The sequence below is a fragment of the Protopterus annectens genome, chromosome 6.part0 (assembly GCF_019279795.1).
Source record: "Protopterus annectens isolate FY-2018-M chromosome 6.part0, PAN1.0, whole genome shotgun sequence".
NCBI lineage: Eukaryota > Metazoa > Chordata > Ceratodontiformes > Protopteridae > Protopterus > Protopterus annectens.
In genome coordinates this window covers 1,203,560,137-1,203,580,205 of record NC_056737.1, presented here as the reverse complement: position 1 = coordinate 1,203,580,205, position 20,069 = coordinate 1,203,560,137, and the positions used below count along the sequence as shown (strand labels likewise).

The following is a 20,069-nucleotide window of genomic DNA, read 5'->3' as shown; positions in this document are numbered from 1 at the left end:
GAATAGCACCTTTCCACGTATCCGTTGGTGTCTAATTGTCCTTATTATTCCTGTTTGCTTACTTACACGATGGATGTACAACATCCTTTCATGCATTATGACTCCCTTAATCTAAAATCTTTACTTGACTGTCTTCTGGCGCTGAAAACAAAAGCTCTGAAACATCCCTCCTACCAAATGAAACATTTTACTCCTCTCTTTTTTCTTAATCTGTTTTTGTTTCAAATTCTGAAAATAATATATCTTGCAAACATAACTCCATAAAAATTATCTCTTAAGACATATGTTAGTAGAGAAGGAAACAAACCATATTAACATGTTTTTATTTTTACATACATTATAAATTACATATATATTTTCTTTCTTAATAACAACTATCATTTAGTCCAATATTACAATCCATTCCATTCCTGCTTTCCCTTAAACCTCACTCCTCCACATAAATTCCATTTATTTCTATGTAAATTGCTCCTTCCCCTTTCAAAAGATCCTGTTTGCAGCTCTTTTATCTCTTTTTACAACATTCACTACTTCAAATGCAGTTGATTTAGATTTTCATTTGTATTTTCTAGTAATTCCTTTTTTAGTAAAACACAATTAAACTTAATAAGGCCTTACAATGTCTAGGCCCTTCAGATCCTGTGTCCCAGTTGAAAAGAATTGTTTCTTTACTTACGTACCCAATATCTCTGATAAGAGTATTTTGTAGAGACTTTTTAAATATGCCAGCTCATTAAACTCCTCCAAAATATGTTCCTGGTTAACTCTTTTTCCCCATCACACCTCCAACATCTGCTGTCTATCTGAGGAAAAAATCTTTGAAGTCTGCTTGGATTATAAAAATACTTATGCATATACTTTCAAGCAAAAATTCTAAACTTTCTGGACTTTCTTACATACTTGGAAGCCATACATGTGTCCTCCCACTTTACTTTATTCTTAACTTTGTCTTTAAGCATTACATTCATTTGACTATCCTCTACTAAATTTTTGTACTTTCTACAGTAGTCATTTTATTTTTCACTTTCTGTAAAGTAGCTTATTGTAAATGGTATCACACACACTGAGCTCAGTCCCCTATAGATTGCTGAGGGGTGATGTATACCTGGCTTACAAGACATCCACATACCCCACACTCTCCTACATATTTGTAAGTAAAACAATACCAGAAATGCAAGGTCTAGGGACCTGAATTTTGTCTGTGACCTAAACTGAACATGCTGCAGAGACAGATATGTGTTCCAGAGACTGCCCCTCCCATGGAACAGGAACAGGCTTCCCATCCGTGTGAAGCTGAGTTTGTCTATTACCCAGTTTAAACACAACTTAGATCAGTGTATGGGGAATAGGAAATGTACACCCGGCCTGGCACCCGTGTCCCTTATGGACAGAGGTAGGTTATAAATGCCTGGCTCTCAATGTCCTATGCGGATATATTACATCATTATTCTTTCTGGAAAACTCCGCCATGCTTAAAAAGGCCTCCCGGGTCATTAGCCTAGTAACAATCTAGGAATCTATGAATCTGTGCATTTTGCCTCTTGTTCGTTTTCATAAGTTCCACATTTTTATAAAACATGAAGTGAACCAGCTGATGTAAAGAGTTTTTTCTTCAACTACCAATAGATCAAAGGAAAAGTGCCAAAACAACATTCAGCAACCGTGAAGTTTTCCCTTTTTTCCAGTGTTGCACAGCCTCAGAGTAGGTGTATATAAGTTTAGGAATGGGAGATGGTTCCACATGGGGATGCATGGGGGCTTGCTCCCCTGTAAAAAAATGCCTTCAAGGTTCAGTGAAATTTATTTCAACATACCTTTTTGAGGAATTCCCTTTCAGTTAAAGTGAATTCAATCAATTCACATAATTCCAACTTGAAATGGGTTTTCACCACCTGCCGCCTTTATTGATATAGATTACTTCAATACCACAAACCCGAAATAACTCGGATTTTCATACCAATTACTGTATTCACTTGTTCCTCCTCCATCCTCTACATTCTTTGCCAGTCTTATTTCTATAAGAAGTAGTTCATCTTGTACCCTTTAATTTGCATTTTCATTTGTCAAAGGTGACTCATCATTTCCAGTCTTGCTAAAACTGACCAGCGCTCTCACATCATCTACAGATTATCAGATAATACCAGTGTACAAACTGACCAGCGCTCACATCATCTACAGATTATCAGATAATACCAGTGTACAAACTGACCAGCGCTCTCACATCATCTACAGATTATCAGATAATACCAGTGTACAAACTGACCAGCGCTCTCATATCATCTACAGATTATCAGATAATACCAGTGTACAAACTGACCAGCGCTCTCACATCATCTACAGATTATCAGATAATACCAGTGTACAAACTGACCAGCGCTCTCACATCATCTACAGATTATCAGATAATACCAGTGTACAAACTGACCAGCGCTCTCACATCATCTACAGATTATCAGATAATACCAGTGTACAAACTGACCAGCGCTCTCACATCATCTACAGATTATCAGATAATACCAGTGTACAAACTGACCAGCGCTCTCACATCATCTACAGATTATCAGATAATACCAGTGTACAAACTGACCAGCACTCTCACATCATCTACAGATTATCAGATAATACCAGTGTACAAACTGACCAGCGCTCTCACATCATCTACACATTATCAGATAATACCAGTGTACAAACTGACCAGCGCTCTCACATCATCTACAGATTATCAGATAATACCAGTGTACAAACTGACCAGCGCTCTCACATCATCTACAGATTATCAGATAATACCAGTGTACAAACTGACCAGCGCTCTCACATCATCTACAGATTATCAGATAATACCAGTGGACATTCCCTTTGCTTCTGCATAATATGCAAAATCTCTCTGGGCAGGTATAGCCAAAGGCTCATCCATTTTACATATGTAACATCTTACAGCTTGCCTTGTGTACCTCAGAATTCCTCTCCACTCATTTATTATCACTGCATTTTCTAATTGGTAAATTTGGTGATCAACCATATGCATCTCTGCAATAATTTACTACCCCTCAGTCCACAAACCTACTCTGTCTACAGTTTATTCACACTATAAACTTTTTCAGACTATTGTGAAAATGATTTAAAATGCCCTTTTGGAATAGTTGTCCTATGATTTGGATCGATTTCTGAAGAATTTTTTGTCTTTCTTAATGATAGCAAGTTGTTTGCTTTGAACTTTGTCTCAAAATAAATATCATGCCTCTTCTCTTTCAAATGCTAAATCATAAAAGGACTGTCTGAATACACGGATCAAAACACTTACTTGTATGATATGTGCAGTGATTTCTCCTCTTTTTCAAAATATTTCATTTTCACCCCAAATCTTTCCGTTATGTTTGTCCATTTGGGCAGCTTCTTGAGAAGATACTTCTGCAAATGAATATCTTTACATAGTTCATAGGATCATAGGAACATAGGAGGTCACTAGGCTAATGGCCCCAGGGGCCTTACAATCCTAGCCAATTTCAAACCATGTTCCCAAGGGTCTTGTTCAAGCAGACACTAAAATCAGCACCTAATTGCCCCTGCCTAAGAGAGAGAAACACAGGTGGAACCCCCGGAGTGAATTTCTGGTTACCTATCCAATTGTCCAAATTGCACTTAAATAGGGCCAACGAGGGGCTTTGTTTAATGTGAATAGAAAGAATTGTTCCAAATGTGGGACAACCTCAGTAAGTTCTGTTGATATCACATACCAGGTTAAAGTCCTTTGAGCGAGTGATCCGTGTGCCATTTGACCTGTGAATGTGCAGCATTTCCATTAAAGCTGGACCAGAGATTGCTCTATATGCAAGCCACAGGTTGCTTCTAAGCATTCTGCATGATACAGAGTAAAGTGACAATGATTTCATTCTGTCCACATAAAATAGATCATGAAGACCCCGAATTTTCTTTGTAAGGAACTTGTGTGGTCTCTCCAATTGCTGCAGATGTTTAGAAAGAAACATATCAAAGGGAGCATTGTACTCTATTATTGGCCTGATGATGGAAGAGTAGAGGGGGGGTTATAACCTCTTTTTTTCTGGAGCCAATGTCCTTACTTATGAGATGAGCAATATAAAATGCACTTCTTACCACTGTGGAGTCATGGTGATCAAACTTAAGGCTGCTGTCAACCTGTGTGCCCAGATCTCTCACCATTGAATGTGCGTTTAGGGTATTGTTGATATGGTAGTTTTCAGTTACATCACCCTTGCTGAAGGGGATGATAATGCATTTTTTTTGCATTACGTTTAAAACCATAACTTTGGCGCTAGTCATCAGTCTATGAAAGACCTTCTGTAGGATGTTGACATCAATAGGGGTTTCAATGATCGCTCCCAGTTTGCAGTCATCAGCAAAATTTGTCAGCCGCAGTTCTTTAGATTTGCCTGCACGTCATAGAAGTAGATACAAACATTAGGTGTCCCAGAACTGGTCCCTGTGGGATGCCACTGGTTACAGGTCTGATGGAGGAGGTGGAGTCCCCTATTTTGACTGTATGAGTTCTATCAGTGAGCCAGTTTGTAACCCATCTGACAATATATGGGTTGATACCCAGTTTTTAATTTCTCCAAACCTTTTGGGTTTCTAATACCATGACCGGAATGGACTCCATTCCTAAGTAAAAGTATGATTAAAAGTCATGAAATTATTATTGTTTCAATCTTTGATGTCAGCCAGAAGTGCTCTTCTCAGCACCCACATTGTGCCCAATAATGATTCCTTCTGCAATTCGTATGGAATTCCATGTATTGGTAACATATCTAAGTAGGATTGTACATTATTTTTTTATAAGACCTGTTCCTCCTACTCCTATTGGAACTGTCTGGGTATCTTTCTTCCACATTGCTCTCATTTCTGCTTGCAAATCCTCATATTTTATGACTTTGTGTCTCTCTGTATGCAAGACACTGTAGTCCATGGGTTTAGTGATTTCAATGATCAATGTTACTTCTGTCTTCTTTTCATGGACCACTATATCTGGTTTTCTTGCATCTATATTTTGAACTGTTGGCAATGGGTGATCCCATATGATATAAACTTCATAATTTTCTATGATGCTTTTTGGTCATGTTTTCAGTGTTTTTCAACTACTTCAATATTATAGTGTTTGCACAATCCCCAGTGCAATAGTTTTGCCACATTATTATGCTTTCTGTATACAGTCCTTCTGCCATTATATAAAACAAACAGCAGCAACATGTGCAACTGTTTCCAATTATGTTTTACAAAACCTACATTTGTCTGTTTCACCCACATGTTCAATGGATGTTGTAAACCACTGAGTATGTAGCCCACTATTTGTTCCACCAATATTAGCCTTTTATCGTTTAGTTTGAATTCACCTCTCCTTAACCATTCCTGCATTCAATCCTGATATGAGGTTCTTCCAGAAGTTTTCTATACTTGCACATATATTTATGCATTTTCCACATTTCTTGCCTTCTCATCTGGTCCTTCACCTTATATTCTTTTTTATGTTTTTTGGCACATTCAGTTGCTGCCTGATTTTTATCTACTTCTGGTTTGATTTCCATTCCTGCTTGACACTGATATGCTTCTGCTAGATTAAGCAGAGAAGCCACCTTAGATTTATTTACCTCATGTTTCAAAATGTTCACCACATTTGGGTCTTGTGAGGTCAGTAGATAAGTGTGGAGTCCCACGATTGCAGATCTATACATGTAATCAGTTTCAAGGAGGCCCATACCTCCTTCGGAACAGGGAATATATCATCTTGATATGCAATGATTTTTATAAATCATTTGGTGAGCATGAAGCATCCTTCTTGTTTTCCTGTCTAATCTATCCAACACCTTTTGGGGCCAGTCAGTCACCCCAAAACTGTCAGGACAGGAAGAACAAATTGGTTTATAGCTTGGATTTAGTTCCTAGATGTCAAGGCTGTTTTCAAAATTAATTTAAGTCTTCTAAAGTATTCCTTACTAAGTTTTATTCACATTTGTTCATGTTTTATTGTTGAGTCTTCATCAGTTCCTAAACATTTATACACCCCCTCTTGCTCAAGTCTTTTATATCACATTATTGGCCTAAACTGATGTTTTCTTGATGCTGCAGCTTTCCTGATTTAAAAGTTGCTTTTACACATTTATCAAGACCAAATGACATTCTTATATCATCTGAAAAAGTTTTGACTACTTTCAGTTGTGCTTTCAGTTCCTCATCTGATCAGCTATACAGTTTTAAATCATTGACAAAGAGAAGATGAGAACTCTTTACACTTTGTTGTTTCCTAGGAGCCAAATTATAGCCATGGCCTAAGCTGTTAAATAGACAGCTTAATGGGTTAAGGGCAAGACAGTATAACAGTGGTTACAGAGAGTCACCCAGTAATATCCCCCTTTGAATTTTTATCGCTGGAATAATAATTTGTCCTTTATCATGGCTTAATTGAAAAGTGGTCTGCCACTGTTTCATGGTCACTGTAATGTAATTTATCACTGAAGGGTGTATCTTGTATATTTTTAAGCACTCTTTTATCCATGAATGTGGGATACTGTCAAATGCTTTTTTGTAGTCAATCCATGCCATACTTAGATTCTTCCCCTTTTTACAGTTCTCCACTATGACTTTATTTAACAACTAATAATCCTTTGTTCCAGGTTGGTGTCTGTTCAGGGTAAGCATATAAATAGTTTTTACCCATGACTAAATCTTTGTGCAAAGATGTTAATACTTTTAACCAGAAGTTAGGTACTGCATCTGGGCCTGGGGTTGTCCAGTTAGAGGCTTTTCTTAACTTTGTTTCAGTCTCTCTGGCTGTTATTTCATCGCATTTCATATCCTGCACCTTTGAACTTATTCTTTCTTTTACTTCTTCTATCCATTTAGCATCTTTGTTATGTTCCTCAGGATCTTCATAAATACTTCTCCACTTCTGCAAAATGTATCTATTTCTTCTTTTTTGGTGGACTTTCACTTCCTTTTACCTTGTTTACCAGTTTTCTATAAAAATTTTTGCATCATCAATAAATTGCTTATTTTGTACTTTTCCTTTATATTTATCTGTGTGTCTTCTAAGTTTTTCTGCCTGTGCTGATATTTTTAGTTTATTATTTGTGATAGTGCATGATAGATCCTGATCTGTAGTAATACTGCACTTTGCTTTTATCCCATCTATCTTTCTTAGTATTTTTGTTGATCTATTCCCTCTTCTATACTCTTCTAACAGTGACACTTCCTTGTCTTAATTGCCTTATAATTTTCTCTGTTCGATACTTCCATGATGGTATTCAATTTCCCCCCTTCCTTTCCCTCACTACCCTGTGTTTTTATGGTACAACGTTATCAGTTATTAATTTAGCTGCACAGTAATATATCCTGCTTACTTCTGTTATATCACATGAATCTCTATAGACAGTCCTAATTACTGTGTTCATTTGTTTTATCAAACTTCTAACTTTTTGGGTTTTATTGACCATCTGCAGTCTATTTCTTTCATTGATCTTAATATGATCTTAATCAAGCAAATCTTCTCTTAGCTCATTTTCTTCTAAACTGAGGGCCCACTTTTGTTCTCCATTTTCTGCAGGTATTCTGTAGAAAGTTCTATAGTGATACCCAGTTGGGTGTGTTTATCAATGATGCCTGAGTAGGAGATTGTGTCAAAGGCCTTGGCTAAGTCTAGGTAGTTTGTATGCACAGATTTGCCCTCATCTAAGGCTTTGGTGACTGTCTCAAAGAAGTCCACCAGGTTTAACAGACATGATCTCCCCTTGACAAAGCCAAACCAGGTAGAGTCAAGCATTTGGATATTTTCTGTATCTATGGCCTTGCAGGTAAAGCTGGTCAGGCTAATGGGTCTATAGTTCCCAGGGTCCATGAATGTACTCCCTTTGTACAAAGGGCTGACAGAAGCTGTTTTCCATTCTGCTGGGATGAAGCAGCCCAGGATGTTGTCTAGTCCCATAGATGCTGTGTTTGTGGCCTTGGAGAGGGCATTTAATACCTGCTCCTTGGAGTACAGGCAATGCCCAGCAGATTTGCTAGGTTTGTAGACCAACAGGTGTTTTTGGACACTGAATCACAGTGACCTGCTGGGAACATAGTTGTGTGGAATGTTTTTAGTCTTAGACAGGCAGATGGATTCTGGATAATTTTATAGGTGGTAAGAAGCTGTGTATATGTTAGTTGATGTGGCAGTTCTAACCAATTTAGGCTTTTCAGTGCTACACAGTGGTGGGTTCTGAAAGGAGAATGTGCTGCAAATTTAGCAACTTTATAGAATTGTTCAAGTTTTAATTGTTGTGAAGCCTGGAGATGAGTAAGAATGGGATTTTTTTGTAACAAGTTGGTTTTTACATTTCGCCTTTATGGCTATTATTGTCTCTTTATCTCATAATTGACTTTTATGGTTCACTTTTACTGGCGTAGCAATTTGAATTGGGGCTATTATTGTCAGTTCCATTGAACCATCAGTTACAAAGATTTTTGGATTGAATTTCTTAAGTTCACACATGATTCTGATATAGTGATGGATCTTCTTAGTCTGGTTTCTGGTCTGTCAGCAGATAGAGAGGACCTTGGAGCCTATGGTTTGGGCTCTTGTGTACCCAATACCAATATTGGTGAGCCTTTGGGTCCTGAGTCTATTTGTGGAATAGCCTTTGAACAGCTACACAAACATCTAAGATCTTTGAGATCCAATGTTTGGCACTCCAAATTGTTCAAGGCTTATATGGCCAAAGGTATCACACCAAGAGGACTCAGAGCGCGAATACAACCCCATGTGGGAGAAGCTGATGAGGCGCTCAACAACCAATGGGCCACTATACAACAACAGGCTACTATGTCTTTTGTTGAGGCTCTGACCAAGTTTCACAATCATGTGATCGATCGGGAAATGAGTGCAGTCACAAAACTAGTTAGTGAAGTACAACCATTTGAAGGGGAAACCTTTTTCAGCAAACAGCTGAACAAAGTGGCAACAGATTTAAATAATTTATAAGAACAACTTAAGATTAGGAAAATCAAGAAATTCCAAAGAGATCAATCTGATTACCAAAGTGCCAATCCTTTCATTAATTCTAACAAACATGTCAGATTTACATCATATTCAACCAGAACCCCCAAAAAGGAAGAGACCCAGGTCCATTCTCAGGAAACGCACTCCGGATACTGGTTCATCCACTGATGACCTTTTTTCCTGTACTGACAGTGATCTACAGGCAGTATCAGGTTCACCGTCTCCCAAAAGAACACCAGCATCTATCCCTTTAGGCCTACATACCAGCAGGGGGGATGAAAACACAAGAAAAATAAGCAATATACAAAGTTTGTTGAAAATAGCAATGCAGAAATGAATGTTAACTCTAATGTGAATGTTTTAAATTTATCAGACTTTGTATTGTCACTAATCCACTTGTCTGTTCTCAATAAAGGTATTACATTCATACCGGGTTTTATGGTACCTGAGGATGTATTGGCACAAGATGTTATGTCCTTTTGCAGAATCTTGAATCTGGAATTGCATTTTGGTGATATGGATAATACTTACAGTCATGATAAATTTATGTATCATAAATCACGCTTTCTCCCTCCCATGCATCCTATTGTACATCAATTCCAGAGTAGCATTCTCAAAGATCTTCACTTTTCAGGATCTGATATACGTTTCAAATCCAATAACATCACATTGGCAGAAAAACAAGCTATTATGGAACTACAGAACAATAGAGATATAGTCATCATTTCTGCTGATAAAGGTGGGGCAGTAGTAGTTCTAAATTGGTCTAATTATGATAATGAGGCCAAAAGACAACTTTCTGATAAGAGATACTATTCTGAAATGTTTATCAACCCCACCTTTAGGTTCAAAAAACAAATTGATGACTTTCTATCCATGGCCAGAGATGAAGGCATTATTACCACCGATGTAATGCATCAGCTCATGATCCAAGACTCAGCAAACCAATACATTTATTTTCTACCCAAGATACATAAGGACCCAGTAAAACCACCTGGTGGACCCATTTTATCAGGCAAGGGTTACATCACTGAACCACTGTCATTATATCTTACTAAGCATCTTAAGCCCTTGTTATCCCTAGTACGTTCACGACTGCAGGACACTACCAATTTTTTACAAATCATCTCGGACACACAGCTTGAACCTGGTTGATTAATGTGCAAACTTGATGTAAGTGGTCTATACACTACCATCCCTCATCAAGCAGGTTTGGAGCCCTGGCCTATTGGTTGGAGGTGGCTGACTTATACCAGTCTGAGTTTAACATATTTCTGGTTGGTCTTGCAGAACATGTCCTCACCAATAACATCTTCTTTTATCAAGATACTTGCTATTGGCAAACAAAAGGCACAGCGATGGGAGTATCATTTGCCCCGATTTATGCTGATCTATTCATGGCCTATGTTGAAAGACCCTGGTCAACAAACCCCAACTTAATTACCTAGCAGGGACCCTGCCTGATGATATCAGTGACCATAACTTAACCTATATCATAAGGCAAAAGAATATCACTACAAATACCCCTTCAATCAGGACCATACGTAGCAAGAAATATTTTAACCTCACTCTATTTAAAACTGAGCTAAATGCGTGTGACTGGAATCCACTAAAAACTCTTCCCCTTAATGAAGCAGTTCAATACTTTAATAACAAATTCTTAACAATCTTAGATTGCCATGCTCCAAAACGAACTATCAGAATAAAAACTAAACCAGCCCCCTGGCTGTCTAAAGACACAAGACAGAAAGTATTACTCAGAAACAAACTCTGGCTAAAATGGAGAACAAGTAAACTACCCTCAGATCATCAAACCTTTAGACACCTAAGAAACATTACCAAAAAAGCTATTCTGTCTGATAAAAAACACTACTATTGTAACCTACAGCAATCTAATCATAACAATCCCCAAAAATTCTGGGCAACATTGAACAAACTTCTTCACCCTGGACAAACTTCCACTCCCTCCCCCTTGGGATCAGACAAAATTTCTTCCCTTGAAACTGCCAATGCTTTCAACTCCTTTTTCACTGATACTATCAACTCACTAGCCTCTCACCTTTCTTCAGACAACTCTAATGTTCCTCAACTTGCCTCTACTAGTTTACCAAGCTTTATTATACAGCCCATCTCTACCACCTTCATCCTAAAATGTATTCAAAAACTTAAGCCATGTACTCCATCAGCTGACCAACTTCCATCTGAATTTCTTCTAAAAGCAGCCACCGAAATAGCCTATCCCATATCTATTCTTATTAACAGAACCATTAAAGAAGGAAACATCCCTGATATCTGGAAAATCTCACATATTATACCCTTACATAAGGGAGGAAACTCTACAGAATACTCTAATTATAGACCCATTGCCCTCCTCTCTCCACTAGCAAAAATCATGCAAAAATGCATTCACCACCAACTAATGTCCCACTTAACTAAACATAACATACTATCTCATTGTCAACATGGTTTCAGACCTTTTCATAGCACTACTACTGCTCTCCTTTCCTTCACTGACTTCATTAACAAAAACCGCAATAATAATACCCTATCTTCAGCACTTTTCATTGACCTATCAAAAGCTTTTGACATGGTCAATCACCCTCTCCTCCTAAAAATCTTGGAATCACTTGCTATGGAACCGAATACCATCCAGTGGTTCTCCTCCTATCTTTTCAACAGGAAACAAGCTGTCCTCTGGGAGAATAAACTCTCCTCTCTTCTCCCGATCTCGCTCGGTGTACCATAAGGCTCAATTCTTGGACCCCTTCTTTTCTCCCTATTCATAAATGACTTACAAGTAGCTATTCCCCAAGCCACATGCATACAATATGCAGATGACTCCACACTCATCTGCTCTGCAAAAACCATCCCAGTGCTCCAAACTATTACTCAAAAGGTATTCCATTCTGTTGAAGCATGGTTCTTAAAACGCTGCCTACTTCTTAATGCCAAAAAAACAAAACTCCTCCTTTTCAAACCCACTACCAGATCCCCCCCCCCTCTGGACTTCTCTATCTCTTCTATTAACAATACTCTCATATCACCTGACACTTCTACCAAACTGCTAGGTGTGACGATTGACAACAATCTTACCTTTGATTATCACATAAACAACACTATAAAAACTGTACATAGAAAGCTGGGCTCCCTCTATAGAATTAAAACATTCTTATCCCCAGCAGCCAAAGCTACTTTGGCACACTCTCATCTCATTTCCACTCTTCTCTATGCCTCACCAATTTACACTAACCTAAAGAAAACCAATCTTTCTAAATTGACCACTACTTACAATAGTATAGCAAGATTTGTTACTGGTAATCAGTTCAGAACTCACCACTGCCTGAACCTACAACAACTTCACTGGCTTGAATTGCAAAACATGTTGCTTCTTTCTCAACTTCCCATAATCCACAGATCTTTTTATCAGCCAAACAACACTCCTTCTTTTTCTAACCTCCTCACCCCTTATTCTAACCTGAACTCACTTCGCTCCTCTAACAAACTCCTAGTTACTGCTACCAAATCCAATAACCTTGCAGGTGACTCCCTGTTCTCTAACTCTATTGGTAAACACTGGAACCTATTGCCCACTGAACTGACTTCTATTGTATCTCCTGTCCTTTTCAAACAAAAACTTAGACTCTACCTTACAAAACACTGGCTATGCCCCTGCCTCAACCCAGACTGAACCCATGTATTCGACTACCCCCTCTACCCCTTCATCTCAGGGATCTCTCCCACCCTCTGTTTTTACTTCCTCACTATTCTATTACTTACCCCTCCTCTTTCCTTCTCCTTCCTGATTATATTTCTCAGTTTACTGTAGGTTTCAAGAAATATCTAATCCAATCTAATCTATTCTAATCTATTTACATAGTTGTCTTTAAATACCCTTATCTATTTTTCATGATGTTTGATTTTGCTAAATAAGTTATGTCTGTGTTCTGCTTCCAAGAACAATGAGTACACTATTCTAAAACTGTTTATTCTGTCTATAGTAAGTTTGATTTTTTGTATAATATTTTCCTGATACAGTATAATTTTTATACTGCTCTTTATTGTATCATATGTAATAGTTACTATGTCTATGTGGAGCTTTTCTCCCCGGGCCTCTGCTGAAAATGGAAATATATCCAGTCAGACTAGCCCGGTTAACAAATGTAAAATAAATAAATAAGTAAATAAATCTACAATAGTCAGAACAATATTTTTCTTGAGTACATTGATATCTGGAAACATTATTTGGACGATTGCTGGATGGTATGGAGGGGAGATTTTTATCAACTATTTGATTTCTTATCTTATCTGAATGATAATAAATGGGGTGTCCAGTTTACAATACATTATCATGCCAGTACCATTACTTTTTTGGATGTATTGATCCACAGGTTACCTGATCATACATTAAGTACTGAAGTAGTCAGGAAGTACCCCGAATACAACACCATCCTCCATGCTTCCAGCTTTCACCCACCACATATTGCTAGGAACATTTCCAAATCTCAATTTATTAGACTTAACCATATTTGTTCCCAGGATACTTCTTTCCAGGAACAGAGAAAGGACCTTACCAACAGGTTCAGATCCAGGGGATACAGGATGGGCATGTTCTGCAAGCCAGCAATTGGGTTAATACACTCAACAGGGATGATTTATTAAGTTATACAGAGCACAATACTACCGACCCACAACCCATTAGGTTTGTAACCACCTATGACAGGAATTCGGATACTCTAATCCATATTGTACACAGACATTGGAACATACTACAATGTGACCAAGAATTGACAAGCATCATACCAGACAGATGTCTCTTTTCATTTCGCAAAGGGAAAAACCTAGGTTCCTGTTTTTATCATTACAAACATTCTCATGACAACAGTTTGGGACAGCACCTACAGACCACCTTGATGGGTGAACCATTGACCGGTTGTTTTCCATGTGGCCACTGCACCAATTGTGACAAAGTAAGTAAATCTAAACAATTTTCCAGTAAGAATTGTGCCATGGTCTATGATCTTAACGTCTTTGCCAATTGTAGTACTGACTGGCTGGTTTATCTGGCTACCTGCACTTGTGGATCCTTTTACATAGGACAAACTTCACGTCCCCTCAGACTACGAATATCTGAACATGTAAGTGATATTAAAAATAAAAAAGTGAACAATGCCCTGTATAAACATCATCTGGTACATAAAACAGCTAAATTTTCATTTATGGTTATTGATGTGATAAAAGGTTAACAGATCCAACAAAACAGGTTGGCACTCTATTTTAAATTCCAAAGAAAAGAAGTGGATTATCAAACTGGGTGGATTGTTTTCACTTGGTTTAAATGAACAATTTTAGAATGAACCAATCACTTTTCAGATGGGTGAATTTAAACAACAACAATTGATCATGTTCTTTTACACCGAGGAAGGCTGTGCTTGTGTCCAGCCGAAACCGGTCTGATTATTTGTTGTTTTTCATGTTTCTACAATAAACCTACTTTCTAGGTCACAGTTTGCTGGCTCATTGGATTTGTTTTTGTATGGTTTGGTTTGAGCCATGCAATTGCTCTCATGCAGGAGGCTTTATTTGGATGTTGAGAATGGGATTACCATAAAGAAGAACGGGCAGGAGATAAGGAATGGTAAGTGTAGCTTTACTTGTCAGTGAGAAAGTTTTTGGCTGTGTAAAGCATCCCTAGTTTTTGATGAGTTTCTGTTATGCAAATTTGTATACGCAGGTCAAATGTTAGATTATCATCTACTATCACCCCTTTTGGTTGGTATGAGAAGTGAATTCAGTGGGTGTATTATCAAGAGACAGGTCTTTAAATTTTATGAGAGAGAGGGATTTGGGGAAAAAGTAGTAGTTTGTTTTTTTTTTGAGTTGAGCATGAGTTGTGAGTCATGAAGCCATGTTTCAGCAGCTGTTAAAGCTTCCTGAGTAGTTTTTTTTTCTGTTGGCATACCATGTTGTCAGATGTGCAAATGAGAGTGGAATCATCTGTGTATTGTATTAGGGAGGCCTGTTTTGAGGAAGTATAGACAGTGTTGGTGAAAATGTTAAAGAGGAGGGGACCAAGGATAGAGCCTTGAGATACACCGGTGGTGACTGGGAGGTAAGTAGAGAGCATGGATTGCCATTTTACTGACTGATGCCTATTGGTCAAGTAGCTTTTGAACCTCAGAAGGATGGGTTGAGAGAGACCTAGTGAGGACATTTGAAGTAGAAGTTTGCTGTGACAAACTGTCTCAAAGGCTTGAGACCATTCTAGAAATAAAGAAGAGACTAGTTTGCCATTATCTTTAGCTTTATTGACAGTATCTATACAGGATAGAAGGGCACTGCTATTACTATGGGAAGGATGGAAGCCATATTGTGTTGGGGATAGGAGTTCTTCCTGCAGGAGATAGTCTAGCAATTATTTTTTCATATATTTTTCAAGTATTTTGGCAAGGGTAGATAAGATTGCTATAGAGCTATGGTTATAGATGTCTGTTGAATTTTCTCCTTTGTGCAGAGGGATAATGTGTCACTTTTTCCAGAGAGAGAGGGAACATGGGATTCCTGGATGGGCCTATTTGTAAGGATTGAGATAGGACAGGCAATGCTACTGACAATCATGTCAGACCCTTCTCCCTCCATTTTCCTGTCAGGAAACATGCCATCATTCCAATGTCAAAAAGGTTACGGAAATTTCCAGAGCATCTTGGCCAAGTTTACCCTAATCGGAATAAATGGCATTTCAGGTATCCCATGAAAATAAGCTAGTGGGACTAACCCAGTCAACAAAATGTAAATAAACATAAAGGAAGAGAGAAATAGGTTAAATAGATTTATTGCCCTCATGTTATAAAGGTAGATGGTATCGCTATTTTGACTCTTATACCTCTATAAACAAATGTTATCTTTTCATCAGTAATCACCATATATAACTAATGACGTGTCTATATCACTTTGTCAAAAACTTAATTGAGCACATTGCTAATCGTCAAACCCTATTCAGCCAAAGCTCAATTAAGGGAATGACCGTTTCAGCAAATGATTTCCCAGGGAAAGGACATGGTTGGCCATCATCGGGGATTTGCCCTTTTCCCCACTGTAGTGTGATCTTGGAGTTAGTATATTTAGTTGGGGGAGGGGGTGAAACCCCCCACATTGGGGGGGCGTTAGGGTTGAAGCCCCCCACTTTGCAGGGTTTTAAATTTTGTTGTATTTGTTACGGACAATTGCTGGCCTACTACTTTTGTTCCCTAGGAAACATTTTTCTGAAACGGTCATTCACTTAACTGAGCTTTCTCTGATTTGAGTTTGATGATTAGCGATTCGCTCAATTAAGCTTTCAGCAAAGTGATATAAACCCAGTACTGACACAGTCCATAGAACAAGTGTAGTGGTAAAGGATTCAAACAATATGCTATCTGAAACCAGCTGTCCATAAAAATGTTTTCCATGAAGTATTTATTTCAGTGAGTAGTGCATATGTTGTTTGCAGGCAACAATAAAAATGAACAGAGTTTCGGTGTTCTATAATTAGAGACACTGACAAATGTATTTAGTGAAGTATTTTAAGTGCTGCTTATTTGTACACAAACAAATATGTGCATGAGCACACACATGCATACTAAATAAATACACAAACAAATAAATGAATGAATAAATAAATACTGTTGGCATCTGGTGCGTCACTAAGAAATTGCAGAGATAAATACAGAATAGCTGGTTCAGTCTGGACTGCTGCCCATCTTTGCCTCAGGCTAAGGCTGCTTCTTAGAATCCTGAGAACATGAGCAAATCTTGTTAATTCTTAAAGAGCTTAGGCTGTGCTGTTGTAAACATGGCCTCTCTTTCTTTTCTTGGAATTCAACTGTTATAATCAGATAAAAAAAAATAGCCTTACATACTCCCTGTTGCATACTGCAGCATTTTACAGTATCAAGAAATGTTAAACAATTTATTTCACTCAGGTTAGGTAATGTATTGTTCTAACATCTCTTACATTTCTTTCTATTGTTAGAAATATGATACCTAATTAGGTTTAGATGATGGATATAAATGGAATTTGTATCCAAAAAATGTTGCTACGTTGATAGTCAATGCATTTACATATATATTTTGTATAAGTATTATAAAAATAACTTTAAGAAAAAGAGAATATCATTGGGCTAAGATTGAGAAGCATACTGGGAAGGGTATTGTGTCTTTTGTTAATTCTTTTAGTATGTAAATGCTGGAAAATTATGACTTGCGAGAAGGAAGATGAGATTTTTTTTAAGTTAAGCACGACCAGAAAATGGCAAGTAACTATGGAGATGAAACAGCATATTTTATTAATCTGTTAAACAGGAAGGCCCACAGGACATGTGTCCCTTTTCAGGGTGACAGACATTTATATTTTATAATATGAGAACAAATACTGTTTGCACAGAGAACAGTGGCCTTTATACACCATCCTACTTAATATATAACAGCAGAATGTTAATGCTTATCCCACTATTCTAAATAGCCCTGCTCTGATGCATGGATTTATTATGTCGAGCTTCATGTTTATCCTGCAGCAACCATCTCTACACAGGGGTATACAGCATTTATGGCAGTTACTGCATGAAACTAAGGCTATGCATAGCTTCCTGTAAGCAAGTATACAGGGTTTGAGCCTATCTACCCCCATGTGCCTAGTGCATGGCTCTAAGCATGTCACTTACCTAGACAGTACTCCCAGGTCACCCCCGACAAAAGGACACTTGTGTTCACAGGCTTACAGAGTTAACAAATTTATTGAAAATTATGCTACGATCTGTTCAATCTATCCTATAGAAATTGTATGTGCACAAATCTTCATGAATCAAGCATTTATGCTACTCTATTGCATGGTAGACACATAGCAGCTTTTTCTCCAAGCACAGTGAGGATTGGAACATGACAATAAAGCAGCAAACTGAATTTTGTATATTTTGCACTGTTACTTGATAAGTGACACAAGAACACCAAGTGGAATTCCTCATTATGTTACACTGCTCCTGAAAACATGCAAATGGGGAAGGAGGAAAGTGAAACAACTGGAAAGCGAGAGCTTGGGAGAAGGAAAGTGAGATTTTCTTTTAAAGTTAAATATAAGCAGTAAATGGCAAATAACTAGTGAGGGAAAAACATAACATTATTGATTTGTTAACCAGGCAAGTCCATAGAACACAAGTGTCCCTTTTCTGAGGTGTCTCACATGTCTGGTTAAGTAATTTGAATCTAACATTTAGCTTTGTCTTCATGAAGCAGTTTGTTAATACCTTTCGGCCTTAACTTTCTGTGTAAATGTCAGACAAAAAAAAAAAAAACAACAGCAACAACAAAGCTATTTAACATCAGCATACTCAAGAAGTAACAAGTGTGTGAGAAGTGTCTTTTATTAAACCTTACTGCATTCATGGGAAGAAATAAGAGGAGATTTGAGGAGCTGTATATAATGCTTGCAAAGCACCACACTGACATGGCTGTATTAAGTCTGGATGCATACAGTAAGTCAGCTTTAGTTCATTAGGTCAGAAGGTTAATTTACTTATCACTTGCTATATGGCCCAGTCCTTAAATGAAGTGGACCATGTATTAGAGACCTCCACACACTGTTCTAGAATTCTCCATTAATGCCACGGGTTAAGTTTTCACTGCTATGCATCAACCGTTCTAGATGTTATACAAGAATTACAAGGAATACTACAACAGTTAAACCTACACTGTCAGAATTCAGATGTCATTTAATCATTAAATGCCTGTTGATGAATGAAACAGTCCTTATAACAGTAATACCATTAACTGCTAAGAATAAATTCATTCATTCTACCACAACATATTGTATTCAAATGTAAAGCATATATATATATATATATATTAATGTTCTGTTACCAATAATTCCAGATCCCATCATAGAATTGATGACATTGAAACTAGCTGAGAATCGATTGCTGCTCATTTTTTCATCTTCAGTCTTCCCTTTGGAAACTAATGATTTCCTGTCATCGACTTCAACTACCTAATAAAATTAACAGAAATACTGCCAGGAGGTATGCCAGAACAGTAAGACAGCCGAGCAAAGGTCCATGCAATCTAAGATCATATCTCACTCTTGAAATTTACTGTGCAGTTTTCATACTAAGCAAAGTTAGAGTCATGTCTCAACTTTTATAAGATAAACAACTATTAATACATTATTTCAAGAATAAACAGTGGCAGACTTTAGGGGAAATATGAATACTTTGTTCCACTATTCATATCACAATAAATATATTTTCTTAATTATACCTGGGGATCTTGATCCAAAAATTGACATCCTTGCTGCATATGGTTTTCCAGTTTCATTTTTATACAGTGTAAAGCCCGGTAGTAATTCAGTCTTCTTTGTTTTTTCCTTGTCAGAGACTATAACCAAATGAAAATGTAGGAAAATTATTTTCAGCCAGTAACTTGCACAATTTCAGTGGGCTGCTGTGTCTGTCCTGAATTCATTTTCATCTGCTGCCTGTTAAATGTGAGACTTCAAGAACTTATACTTTCTCTCATATACAAAAGTATATACTATCAAATTAAATATATATATATATATATATATATATATATATATATATATATATATATATATATATATATATATATATATATATATATATATATGTAGCAAACAATATTAAGATAATTCTGAGAATATTAAAGTGGCATAATGCATTTTGGTTCTTGAGGTTTGTTTTATTTTTTTTTCAATAGAGAAAGTTTAAAATGCTACCAGAGCTCTTCAGATTCATCAAAGATATTCATTTAGTCACAGGATGAACACACTATCATGATGTATACACACAGATGTTCATTTAGTGCACATGATAAATACACTGTCATGACATAGGCACACAGATATTCATTTAGTGCACATGATAAACACACATATACAGATATTCATTTAGTGCACAGGCTAAACACACTATCATGACATATACATAAAGATATTCATTTAGTGCACAGGATAACACTATCATTTTGGACTAATTCTGAGCATATCTGGGAATTACCACCCAGGTTCCTAACATAA

The 20,069-nt window shown here is 37.3% G+C and overlaps 1 protein-coding gene across 3 annotated transcripts in view; it reads right to left on the bottom strand.

The window, feature by feature from the left end:
• Positions 1-20,069, bottom strand: part of SLC38A11 (solute carrier family 38 member 11) — a 564,244-nt gene that overhangs the window by 507,244 nt on the left and 36,931 nt on the right. For 2 of the 3 annotated variants that reach the window (XM_044074824.1, XM_044074825.1), the window contains exons 2-3: positions 19,292-19,408; positions 18,896-19,022 (exon numbers count right to left, since the gene is read on the bottom strand). In XM_044074824.1, the coding sequence (XP_043930759.1) occupies positions 18,896-19,022; positions 19,292-19,348 (184 nt within the window). In that variant the 5' untranslated portion in view covers positions 19,349-19,408. The remainder of the gene's footprint in view (positions 1-18,895; positions 19,023-19,291; positions 19,409-20,069) is intronic. The other variant, XM_044074826.1, reaches the window with a different exon arrangement.